Source organism: Pelobates fuscus, chromosome 5 (genome assembly GCF_036172605.1).
Source record: "Pelobates fuscus isolate aPelFus1 chromosome 5, aPelFus1.pri, whole genome shotgun sequence".
Classification (NCBI taxonomy): Eukaryota; Metazoa; Chordata; class Amphibia; order Anura; family Pelobatidae; genus Pelobates; species Pelobates fuscus.
This window is the reverse complement of record NC_086321.1, coordinates 151,604,159-151,616,709: the sequence shown is the minus strand read 5'-3', so window position 1 is coordinate 151,616,709 and position 12,551 is coordinate 151,604,159. Positions and strand designations below refer to the sequence as shown.

The following is a 12,551-nucleotide window of genomic DNA, read 5'->3' as shown; positions in this document are numbered from 1 at the left end:
CCGCGCAAAGTAAGCGCGAGAGGGGGGGGGAGCACGGATCAATTTGCGCACTGGGGCCCCATGGGTCATGTGTACGCCACTGCACCTACCCTGGTGTCTGCCGCAGGCTGTGTGGAGGGGGCGAGTATATGAATGACATCATATCCCTGCTCCCTGTGTACCACACAGCGCGGCTGGCGGCCAGTGATGGGGCTGGGCTGCAGGACAGGACTCCAAGGAGCCAGACAGCATGCATCCAGGGGACAAGATTGAACTGATGTAAGTATGTAATTGTGTATGTCTCTGTATGTATGTATGTATGTATGTATGTAGGCCTCTGTATGCCTGTATGGCTTTGTATGTATGTTTCTGTATGCCTGTATGTTTCTGTATGCCTGTATGTCTCTGTATGTACAAATGTATGTATCTGTATGCCTGTATGTCTTTGTACGTATGTGTCTGTATGCCTGTATGTCTCTGTATACCTGTATATATGTATGTGTCTGTATGACGGTATGTCTCTGTATGCGTGTATGTCTTTGTATGCCTGTATGTCTCTGTATGTATGTATGTATGTGTCTGTATGCCTGGATGTCTCTGTATGTATGTTTCTGTATGTCTATGTATGTATGTATGTATGTGTCTGTATGACGGTATGCCTCTGTATGTATGTCTTTATATGCATGTATGTCTCTGTCTGTGTCTGTATGTCTCTGTATGATTATTTCTGTTTTTGTATGAACCTTATTTTAAACGAGGGTGGGGGGCACCAAAATGCCTCTTCGCCTGTGTAACTAAAAATCCTAGCACCGGTCCTGCCTGTGTTTAAAGGCTTACAGCGAAAACCTACTCAGCTAAGCTAGAAACAGATAATACTATTATCAGGAAATGCGCATTGTTTAGCAAATACTATACCTGTTATTCACCTATGGTCTAAACTTGTCAATATAATATAAAATGAGGTTGATAATCCTAGGAGATTGCTGTAATCTGTTATAGTGACCCTAATCTGTACAACTCTTGCAAGTCTCCCTCTCTTTTTTCTGTACCACCATAACCACATGCCTCAATAAAATAAAGAATAAAAAAAAAAAAACATTGACACATACACACACATTCATATTCACACAGACACAATGATACACACCTTGACACATGCACAGACCTTGACACACAGATACACACACACACAAACACACACCAATACACACATACTGACATACACACACACACACACACACACACACACTCAGATGCATACAGTGACACATACACAAACAGGGCCGGACTGGGAAAAAAATTCGGCCCGGGCATTTTTTTACCACAGCGGCCCACTAAGAAGGGGGCGGGGCAGAGAGGGTGTGTTTTGTCATCACTAATGACAAACACGCCCCCTCTCAAAGTGAGCATGTTGGTTCAATGCTCTTCCAGGGCAGACCATGCGCAGAGCTCTGCTGAAGAGCTCTAGCATGAGAAAAAAGCCCTGTATTTGTTCTGCACAGTGCAAGCAAATGTAATAACATGCTTGCACTGTGTTTCCTTGCAACTTGTCTCTGGTGTCTCTATAAATGGATACCAGGAGACAAAAATGCCAGGAAAGAGTATTGTGCATGTGTTTGGAGCCTGCTTGTGGTATTGTGTGTGTGCAGAGTGAGCTGATTGTGGTGTGGTATTGTGTTATAAGGTCGGTTTTAGGCGTGTTGTGTTTGTGGTGTAAGGTAATGCATATGTGGCTAGGGTCTGTAGAGAATGTGTGTATAGGGGATGTAGCAAGAGTGTGCATGCAGGCTATAGTGTGTGTGTGTATAAGTGATGTAGTGTTTGTAGAGAGTGTGTGTTTAGGATTGTAGTATGTGTTTGCTTACAAGGAATCTAGTGTGTGTGTGTGTGTGTGTATATATATATATATGTTTGGAAGTATTGTGTATGTGTGTGGTGCAGTGTGTCGGGGGGGTTCTGTGTGTATGTGAGGGGTGCAGTATGTGTGTGTGAGGTGTGATGGTGCTGTGTGTTTGGGTGCTGTGTGTGATTGATTTGTGTTAGGGTGCTGTGACGGTCCTGTGTGTGAGGGTGCTGTGGGTGATTTGTGTGTGTGGGTGCTGTGGATGATGTGTGTGTGAGAGAGTGCTGTGTGATGTGTGTGAGTGTGATGTGTGTGAGTGTGATGTGTGTGAGTGTGATGTGTGTGAGAGTGCTGAGTGTGAGAGTGCTGTGGATGATGTGTGTGAGAGTGCTGAGTGTAATGTGTGTGAGTGTGATGTGTGTGAGAGTGCTGAGTGAGAGAGTGCTGAGTGTGATGTGTGTGAGAGTGCTGAGTGTGATGTGTGTGAGAGTGCTGTGGATGATGTGTGTGAGAGTGCTGAGTGTGATGTGTGTGAGAGTGCTGAGTGTGATGTGTCTGAGAGTGCTGAGTGTGAGAGTGCTGTGGATGATGTGTGTGAGTGCTGAGTGTGATGTGTGTGAGAGTGCTCTGTATACATGTTAGAAGGGATTGTGTGTGTTTGGGGGGTAAATAAATAAAAAAAAAGTGTGTGGCTGACCCGGGTGGTGAGGCTCTTGTGTGGTTTAGATCGGTAGGTGGCTTGCTGTACTGAGTGGACTTCTATTTTGGTATAGGTTTTCTGTTGGGATCCAGTTTCTCATAGTTGGGAATTAGTTTTTTTTCAACAAAAATTGGGTGAGTTTGTTTGCGGATGTTAGTAGGTGTTTGCACTGTGAAATTTTGAAAGAGGTCATAGATGGGATGGCAAGGATAATATTTCTTTCTGGCTGTAAAGGGAGGTTTGCCCCTGTGATGGAGTGTATGAATCCAGATATCCATGTTCAGTATGTTTTTATTATCGGGCATTGTCACCAGATGTGAAGCCACTGTTTATTGGCACTGCCAGCAGGTGTCTGAGTAAGCATTATGTCCCCCCCCTCCCTTCTTATCTTTTAGCCTGGGAGGGGGGGACCGGCACGCTGGTGAGTGGGATGGGGGGACCGGTGCACCTTCCCTGGTGGTCCAGTGGTAAGTGAACTCTAGCCTGCGGGCTAGAGTTCACTCTCGTGAGATCCGGTCGTTGCCATGGCAACGCTCCGGATCTCGCGAGAGGAACCCGGCGGAGCTGCAAGATAGAGCTCCGCCGGGTTCCTCTGCTGGCAGGCTGGCTCCCTCCCTCTCTCTCCCCGCCGGCGGCCGCCTTTGACAGCATGTGGGCCGGTGAGGGAGATCTTTGATCTCCCCACCGGCCCTCCATGGAATACAGCGGGGCCGGCTCTAGGATAGTGCCGGCCCTGCAAAGACCGGCAGGGGAGATCCTGTGACCTCCCCTGCCGGCCTCGGCCCCACGGCCACCGCGGCCCACCGGGCATTTGCCCGGTGTGCCCGATGGCCAGTCCGGGCCTGTACACAAACCTTGACACACAGATACACACACTGACACACACTCAGACACATATACTATTTGACAGATACACATTCAAACACATATACACTCTCAGTGACAAACACACATACACTCTCAGTGACAAACACACATACACACACAGACAAGCACACATGCACTCTCACTGACAAGCACACATACACACTCACTGACAAAGACACATACACACACTCTCAGTGACAAACACACATACTCACTGACAAACACACATACACACACACTCAGTGACAAACACACATAGACTCTCACTGACAAACACACATGCACACTCAATCACAAACACACATACACGCACACTCACTAACAAACACACATACACTCTCAGTGACAAACACACACGCTGACAAGCACACATACACACTCATTGACACACATACACACTCACTGACAAACACACATACTCACTGACAAACACACATCCAAACTCCTTAACAGACACACACACAATTTAATTTTTTTTTTTAAATTTCACTCCACCCAGCCTCCCTACCTTTGGGAGTGCTGGCATGGCGTCTCTATTTCCCTGGGGTCCAGTGGGGCTGCTGGGCTGAATGGCTGGGGTGCAGTCCCTGGGGTCAAGTGGGGCTGCTGGGCTGAGCGGCTGGCTGAGTGCGAGGGAGCCGAGCAGGGGAGAGTGCTTCCCGACACCTGTCTCAATTATCAGCAGCAGCTATTTTGTTTCCCAAAATTGCGGTGGAACACCAAATGGGAAACGCTGGTCTATAGACCACAAATATATCCTGCCCATCCAGTCAGTCTCCAGTTTTCTGTTTCTTGTCCATTGTCTAAATTAAAACATGCTTTGGCTACACTCCTTCATATATATATTTCATTTGTTTATTTGTTTGTTTATTATATTATGTTATACTTACTAGTTTTTGGAAAAAATAATAAAGCAACGTTAATGATTTTGTATACATTGTTTCTCAAGTTATTATTATTATTTAAATAGTGCCATCAGATTCCGTATTGCTGTACAATGGGTGGACTAACAGACATGTAATTGTAACCAGACAACTGGACGTACAGGAACAGAGAGGTGGAGGGCCCTGCTCAATGAGCTTACATTCTGTGAATATCTAATTTTTCTAGGTTCAATCATAAACAGTTATTTGAATATGCAGTGTAGTGATCTGTGCTACAGAGTGTCACAATTTTATTTTGTATATAAGTCACATTTATTGTTATTATATCAAATTTCTACATCTCCCTTTTCACTGCTCACTTATTTAAGCAATCCTATTAAGATGGTGAATTCAAAATAGCAAGAACCAAAATGTATTGCAAATGCAGTGCATTGCAGCACTATTTATATTGGCACCATTATTAAGTTTAGAGTGAGGCTTATGGTTTTGTGAGATGGAGAATTTTGCATTCCAGATGATGTGAACTGCCCAAATGCAAAATGTCACTTATAAAATAGCCTATTATTTCTCTCTGTTTTAACTCTACAAAAGGGTGGACATCACAATATAACCTTATTAACCCCTTAAGGACACATGACATGTCTGACACGTCATGATTCCCTTTTATTCCAGAAGTTTGGTCCTTAAGGGGTTAAAGGGTTTACACGTCATAAATTTACTTCGCAGACAGGCCTCCTCTATATGTTTAAAATATATTACAACTTTCCCTTTTAGTTCTCAACTGCTTCTGCTTTTTCCATATTACATCCATCCCGTCCCTCTCCCCACTCTCTTTAGTGAAATCTCAATCTGTACAATGTTTTCAGCTCCTGTTTATACAGAAAGTAAACATTTCAGATTATCACAAATAGCTAAGAAAGAACATAGAATCCGTCTGGACCGATCTTAAAGATATCATTGGAGCTTAGAGTACAGCATCACCTTGTGTCACCTCTTATATGCAAACACACCATGTGGTTGATTGAGCAACTATAACCCATGCAGCTGTTACTGGATTTAAATCATAATCTAGCATTTAATGTAAGAGTGATGGATGAAATGACCCAGACATTCTCATAAATTAACCAGATACTGTTCAACTACTACTCCTATCAATAGTTCAACATTGTCCAGTCCACTGGCATATGTATTTCAACGATTTACTACAGGCCACGTTTAGAGAACATTGGCCAGATATTTCATAGATTATTTCTAGTTTATTTATTTAAGTTTTGTGGCAGATTATATTATAGGACCATTGTCTGCTCCAACATACTGTCAATTTAGCTGTTAAACTAAATACAACTCTCATCAGTTGGTCTTTGGAGAATGAAGACATATTTTTGATAATAAAATATCTCTTTCAAATGTAGCAATAAGGTAAAACACTAACTTGAACCATGTCACTTAATAAGTGTGTTTCAACCAAATTTCGTCCATGTGGTGTTTCAGTTCGAATTAATTTCACCCATGCAATAGTTTCAGGAAAAACGGTTTGGACAAACCAAAATGGCGTTAAAATGCGCATATTAGTGTACTGCAAAACAAAAGAAAATCAGCTCTTCTTCATTTCATTTTTTTTTCCTGGTGCTATGGACAGAACTACGAATCACAAAACAAACAAAACAGCTGGTCCATTGCCCGTTTCGTTTGTTTTTTGATTCTACAATTTGATGTTTGGGACTTGCAGAACAATGATGAATAGCTCATTGACCAAAACTCGCTTTGTTTGAAACTGAATGCACAAGTCTAGTAGCAGACAGGAAGTCTCTGCTGCCTGGTAGACATCTCTCTTGCTCCTCCACACTAGAAATAAAGGTGAAGAAGGTGAGTAGAAAAGAAAAGCAATTCATAATACATGAATGTGTATTTGTGTATGTGTTTGGTGTGCATTTATGTGTACCAATGTGTCGGAGTGTGCATCTGTGTGCTAGTGTATTTGTGCCAGTGTTTGTTCTACATGATGTGTGAGTATGTTACTAATCATTTTGGTGTTTGTGGCAAGTTATATATGCATGTGAATGGCAAATTCTGTATTTCTGTATGTGCAAATGGCTTATTAGTTGTGTGTGAATTGATACTTCTGCATAATTATCTGGCTAACTAGTTTTTTCAAGTGTGTAGTTATGCATGTAAGCTAACCATATATGTGTTTGTGTGGATGAAGGTGAGGCCCGCAAATCTATCTTGTCTAAGAACCTGCAAATGGTAACGGTTGCCTTGGTTGTGATGTTGCTTACACATAGACTGTCAGATGGGGTAACCAGTCAAACTTTGATAAAATACTAATGGCTCCAGCTTGTAACTTGCTGGGTTTCACCACTGCACTGAATTTAAAATGGCCAATAGTTGCCACTACTGGCAGGTTGGAGAAACAGTTCAATATTGCTATACCAAAGCACGGAGAGACAGTCAATGAAAGGTCTTTTTTATATATCTGGATCTTAAAGGGCTCTTTTGCAGTTGCCACGCTTTGCCATTTCTATTTTGTACTGATTGCTTGTTGTTGTTGTACCTTGAATCAAAGGTACATCTGTCTAGAGAAAGGCATTTAGGAAGTAATGAGGCAAGTATGGGAGATGTGTATTAACTATGAGAAAATAAAGAACATCCAGGTGAGACCTAGATCGAAAGAGGCAATAAGATGGACAGAGCAACAAAGAGGGGAAACTGGAATGTCCAGTTATGGTCAGATAGGAGACACAGAAAAAATATGCAGGAAATCTCTTAGCTGACATCAGAATATAATGGACACCATGTGCAGGTTGGGAAGTAATAGGAAAACATTAGGAATAGAAATTGGTTATACTGACACCATGCAAAATATATATAAGGTACCAAATAGAATGAAACAGCCACTTCACTCTACTAACTATAACAACATTTGCCTTCAGGTTGCTGAGTAGCATGTTGGGCAATCTCAGTTAGGCTAACATCATTCAGCGTGGAGGTTTACAGGATGTAATCTCAGGCTGGTCCGGTCGTAAAAGTCCACGGAGAGATTATAATGTGGCAAATGGGATCCCTGGGAGGATTAGGAGGACACAGAATTAAGCATCATCAAAGAAAATTTCTCAGTGGGACATGGTAAGATGGTCTCTAAATATGTAGGACCAGGACTGCACACAAAGGCCAATTGTTAACATCAGTAGGCCAAGATGGAGATGGGGCAAATAGTTTGAAATTTTGGGAAATATCAGTAAACTATCTGCATGCAGGATAGCAATAAGCATGATATAAGTCACTTATGTCATGCTTATTGCTATCCTGCATGCAGATAGTGTGAATTATATATTGCATGTTATTGACTGTCATGCACATGCTATATGCCTGGATGACTGTGCCAGCCTAGGACTGCAAGATTCCTAAGATCTTTTTTTATCCCAATAGCTAGAGAATGTATGAAATGCACTGTCACTATGGCATCTGATGTATCCTTCTTGGCTATATTCACGCATTCATTGAACCTTTGATGTCTAGAGTAGATGGGTAGTATGTGCACTTGGAGCAAGGCACACCATAGAGCTTTAGTGAGAAAGAGTCAACTCACCAATTCCGAGTTTCTCTTGCTAGGAATTCACTAGGAAGCGACATCTTTCTGTGGGATAAACTTGCCCAGGCCTCATACTATGCTATGGCAACTATTTAAGTGTTTAGGTTCCATATAAAGTTGGTTCTGAAACCTATCCTCTAAAATTAGGATAGGCTTATGTGGTGTGTGCACGTGCATTTGTTCAAATCTATGTGTGTGTATATTTGTGTTTGGTGAAAGGCACTCAGAACATACAGTTTGCTCAGCACTGATATATAAAAATGCCAGCCTGCAGATTCCAAATCCTAGGCAGCTGACAGCACAGAAACACAACATCCCTTATACAAACAAGGTCTGCCAGAGTTATCCTGTGGCTGTCACACTCTCCCAATCAGAAAATCCCGACCACTGTTCAGTCGAAAGACCTGCAGCACATCTATCCTGGAAGCAAGACTCTGCAGACACAACTATACATTCCCAGGCTATGGGGTTGTTATCCAAGTAGAAAAATATTTCAAATATTGCAGTTCATTAAGGGTTGTTGAGAGAAAAAAAACACTTATGGCAAAAATGAATCTATAATGTATACAGAGAGGATTATGTCTTTAAAACATACATGGGAAGAAGATGAAAGGAGGGATTGTATATCAATTTACCAGTGACCTCCCACTTACTGAAAGGAGATGACAAGAGTTTGTTTAAAAACAGGACAATTCTATGTATTTCAAATCACTTCTATATAAACAAACCACTTGGGTTGGTAAGTGTCCTATCCAGTAATAGGGAAGCCTTTCCACAGATATACGAATAAAAAAACCATAAACTTAGTACAACATCTTGTAAAGTGGATGACCATTCCACTACATAGTAAAATGTGACTACTTAATTTTACTGTTTGCTGCAGCACCTAATCACTGACAAAGGGATTACAAAGGCAAGCACAAGATTGATGTGTACAGTGCAGTCAGTCACTGATAGAACATGTCAGCGAAAGTAATGTTATAAAAGTCTTGCCAACATTTTAAAACCACTTGGTCTCTTGTTGGTTTACAATTCATAAAATCCTCTGGCTGCCTGCTCTAGGTACAATATGCCACTAAATGTCCATAGCCAATACATATAAATTGGAGCTTGTGAGAAGGAACATCAGTTATCACAATGAAATGCAATGTATATGACATTTTAGAGAACAAAGCCAATTAAGGCTTTTAAAGACAGACACTGGCTTAGAATTCAGACTATGACACACTCATACAATAAAGGTCCTATTATGGACCCCTACTGATATTCTGGGATGGTGTGAGCCATTTTCTGATTAAAAACCAAGTTTGCATTTTGTATAATTTATAGGTATGCAAAATGAATGACACAGCACTGGCACATTGATCATAATGTGATAAACTAACAAACCATTGAATACACTCTTTACCTCATTGTTACACAGAAACAAAGCCATAAGAGGCAGCTTGATAATGAAACACAATGGGTTAGTTATAAAGATTAGCTGTGTGGCAAAGTTCTAACAGTGAGCAATCTCGATAGAAAATAACAGCATTTTTTACTAATGATCGTTTCACTTTTATAATCCCCCCCCCCCCCCCCCCCCTATCATAGCTATTATAAATAACCCAGAACGTTTGGTGTCTAAGTGCTTCCAGTAAAACAGTGGAGGTTATTTATAAAGAGTAATTGTGTGGTTAACAGTGGATAAAAGCAACATTCCTGCTGATTGCACCACTTTTAGAACTTTTCCATGGCTGCAGTATGTTCTTATGTACCCAACCTCCAATGTCTGCTGCTGATTGGTTACATAAAGTAACAATAACCGAGGCTTTATGTAGACTTTCTGTATGATGCAGCACACAAAGAGTATGTGTTACAAAAATCTATACAAATAAATTTGATGCTGTATGTATCAAGGTAAACCAGAATTCATATGTTCATAGATCAGACAAAATGTATCTTATGCCAATAGAACCACTGCACAGCAGGTAACAGTTTTGATGAACGGAATGAATAAATATCACTTACCTGTGTTCGTTTTGGGGGGGATCTAAGAGTCAGGGGTGCGGTCTGTACCCCCAGCAGGTAGAGAGCAGGTAGGATGGAGAGCAGCAGGTAAAGGCTCATGGCAAAGCACTTGGTGAAATAGCTAAGCTTGCTTACAAAGCACCTGCTGATTGTAAAAATAAAAATAAAGGCACTGGGAATATGTATATAGTTTATTTTCTGTGCGTTTTCCTTTATTGCTTGTCTCTGTCTGCCGTTGTTTCTTTTTTCTCTTGCTTTTAATGTTTCTGTCTGTGTGGAGGAGCTGTCCGCAGCCTGTCAGCAGCAGAGTATTCCTGCTGGGGATTTATACTGCTCTCTGTCTTTTGTTCTGTCTCTTCACTTTTATGGCCTGAAGTGACACATCTGAGCAGCGTCACGTGCTGGAAGTTTGGGAAGGAGAGAGAGAGAGAGGGAGACAGGCAGGGGTTGACTGAGGAGAGGTCTTGTATTTGGGGAGGGGAGTGAAAGAAAGGGGGTTCTCTCTTGCATTAAAAAAAATAGCCTCCAGGTTCAGCAGTTATAGAACGTCATTAGATTTGTGTGCACATGAGCAATTCTCACAGACAAACAGCCAGAGTGCAACACACAGACAGAATGTAACACACATACACACACATACCTATGACATACAGACAGCATCATGTAATGTAGTATTGCACAATCATGCTCTTATAGGACCAGAGAACATGTGTTCCATACAGTGACACTTACACAATCTTAAAACATGTTTTTTGTATGCCAAAAGCAAAACAACACTTTTTCTCAGTTCAGTTTTAAACAATATGCACAGCATTATACAAATCACACACCCAATTATTTTTACCTCAGGAAGGAATGCATAATTATTCCTAAAAAAAAAAAAAAAAAAAAAAAAGTCAGTCACAGACACACTCTCACAGTGACTGATGGAACACAAACATACACATTCCTTGAGAATATCCAAAACAAAACAGATCCATGCTGCTTTCAGGTCAATAAAAAGGTTCCATTCTAAATGTAAATATGGTGCAGACCCACAGCAAACACCAGGTGTCCACTCACCTGACACCTGTCTGTGTTTCTGAAACATCTCTGTGTTAACCATGTGAAACCCTTTGTGGGCATGTCCATGTGTATGTATAATGATGTGTTATGTAAACCTGTGTGTTCTTATGGAACAGACCAGACTAGTGTTTCTTCACCTTCAATTAAGCAAGGATCACTGGTCACAGAGTTTTCCAACAAATAACCCAAACAGAAACTGTGTCCTGTGCAACGCCACTAATTTATCTTTAATAGTTTATGCACTTCAATAACTGGCATGATGTTTTTTCCATTTTTTAAAATCACTTTTTATTGAGCAAATATGCTTCAGACATTACATAGCTTCCAGAAACATATCAGGCTTCATACATGTAGAATATCGTGGACATGGATTAAGTGGTTGCATAAATACCAAATGTCAGAAATGCCTATTAGCACCAAGACAAACATGAGACTAAACCCAGTGAGAATAAGTAGGGTGTTCCTCAGAACCACTCATTTTGTATAATGCAATCGAATCTGAACTTATGCAGTTGTCCAGCAAAACACAACATCAAATAGAAAAGATAACCAGTAATATGGAAACTTATATAAGCCAATATAAATATTAAATTCAATGCATGCGTTGTAAGCGATTTATCTAGAATTTTCCACAAGACAGAGGTGGATCACTACCTTACGTTTAATGAGTACTGGAGATTGTCAGCATGGTAGTAGAAAGCTATCAGCCAGATTATTATTATTATTATTTTATTATTCATATAGCGCCATCAGACTCCGTAGCGCTGTACAATGGGTGGGTCTAACAGAAATGTAATTGTAACCAGAAAACTGGACGTACAGGAACAGAGAGGTGGAGGGCCCTGCTCCATGAGCAGATGATCTAATATTAGAATGCAATTAAAAGGTATAAGAGACTAATAAACCTGCTGATATAAATTAAACTTGTAATGCCTCCAGGGCTCATAATTGCCCTTAAGGGAGAAGTGCGGGGAGGCGAGGGGGTACTGCAGGGCCGGTACTTGGATTTTTAGGTACATAGACGAAGATGCATTTTTCCGCCCCCTTCCCCCCCATAAAAACCCATCTTCACCTATGTGCCTCTTAACCAGCCCCTCTCCCCTCCCCGACCATTAGTGGTCCCTTCCCTTCCCTGTCCCTTAGTGTTCTTTTCCCCTCCCCCCTCTTTTTCCTGTCTCTTGGTGTTTCTCTCCCATTCCCTCCCTGTCACTTGGTGCACCCCACACCCCTTTAGTGGTCACACTCCCCTTCCTGGTGTGCCTCCTACCTCTATTGTTGCATTGCCGAGCAGAGCAGATCCCCTAAAGGAGCTTCAGTTTTCTGTACCCGGACGCACTGACATGGAGTGCTCTCTCTGTGAGCACCTCCTGTCAGTCTGGCCAGGTACAGGAAACAGAAGCTCCTGTACCGCGCTCCGCTCCGTTACACACTGTACACACTGACAGTCACACACTCAATGACAAACACACAGACGTCACTGACAGACACAGACTCATTGATCTGACACACACTCATTCATTGACACTGACAGACCCACACTGATTGACACTCATTGACAGACACACTGATAGTCACACACAGACTCAATGACAAACATACTCTCACTGATTT

At 41.7% G+C, this 12,551-nt stretch overlaps 1 protein-coding gene across 1 annotated transcript in view; it reads right to left on the bottom strand.

Moving 5' to 3' along the window:
• The window catches only part of MMP11 (matrix metallopeptidase 11), a 45,358-nt gene extending 35,159 nt beyond the window's left edge, over nt 1–10,199 (bottom strand). Inside the window, exon 1 of the mRNA XM_063454491.1 lies at nt 9,876–10,199. Coding sequence (XP_063310561.1) covers nt 9,876–9,974 — 99 coding nt within the window. The 5' untranslated portion in view covers nt 9,975–10,199. The remainder of the gene's footprint in view (nt 1–9,875) is intronic.
• Between the last annotated feature and the right edge of the window lie 2,352 nt (nt 10,200–12,551).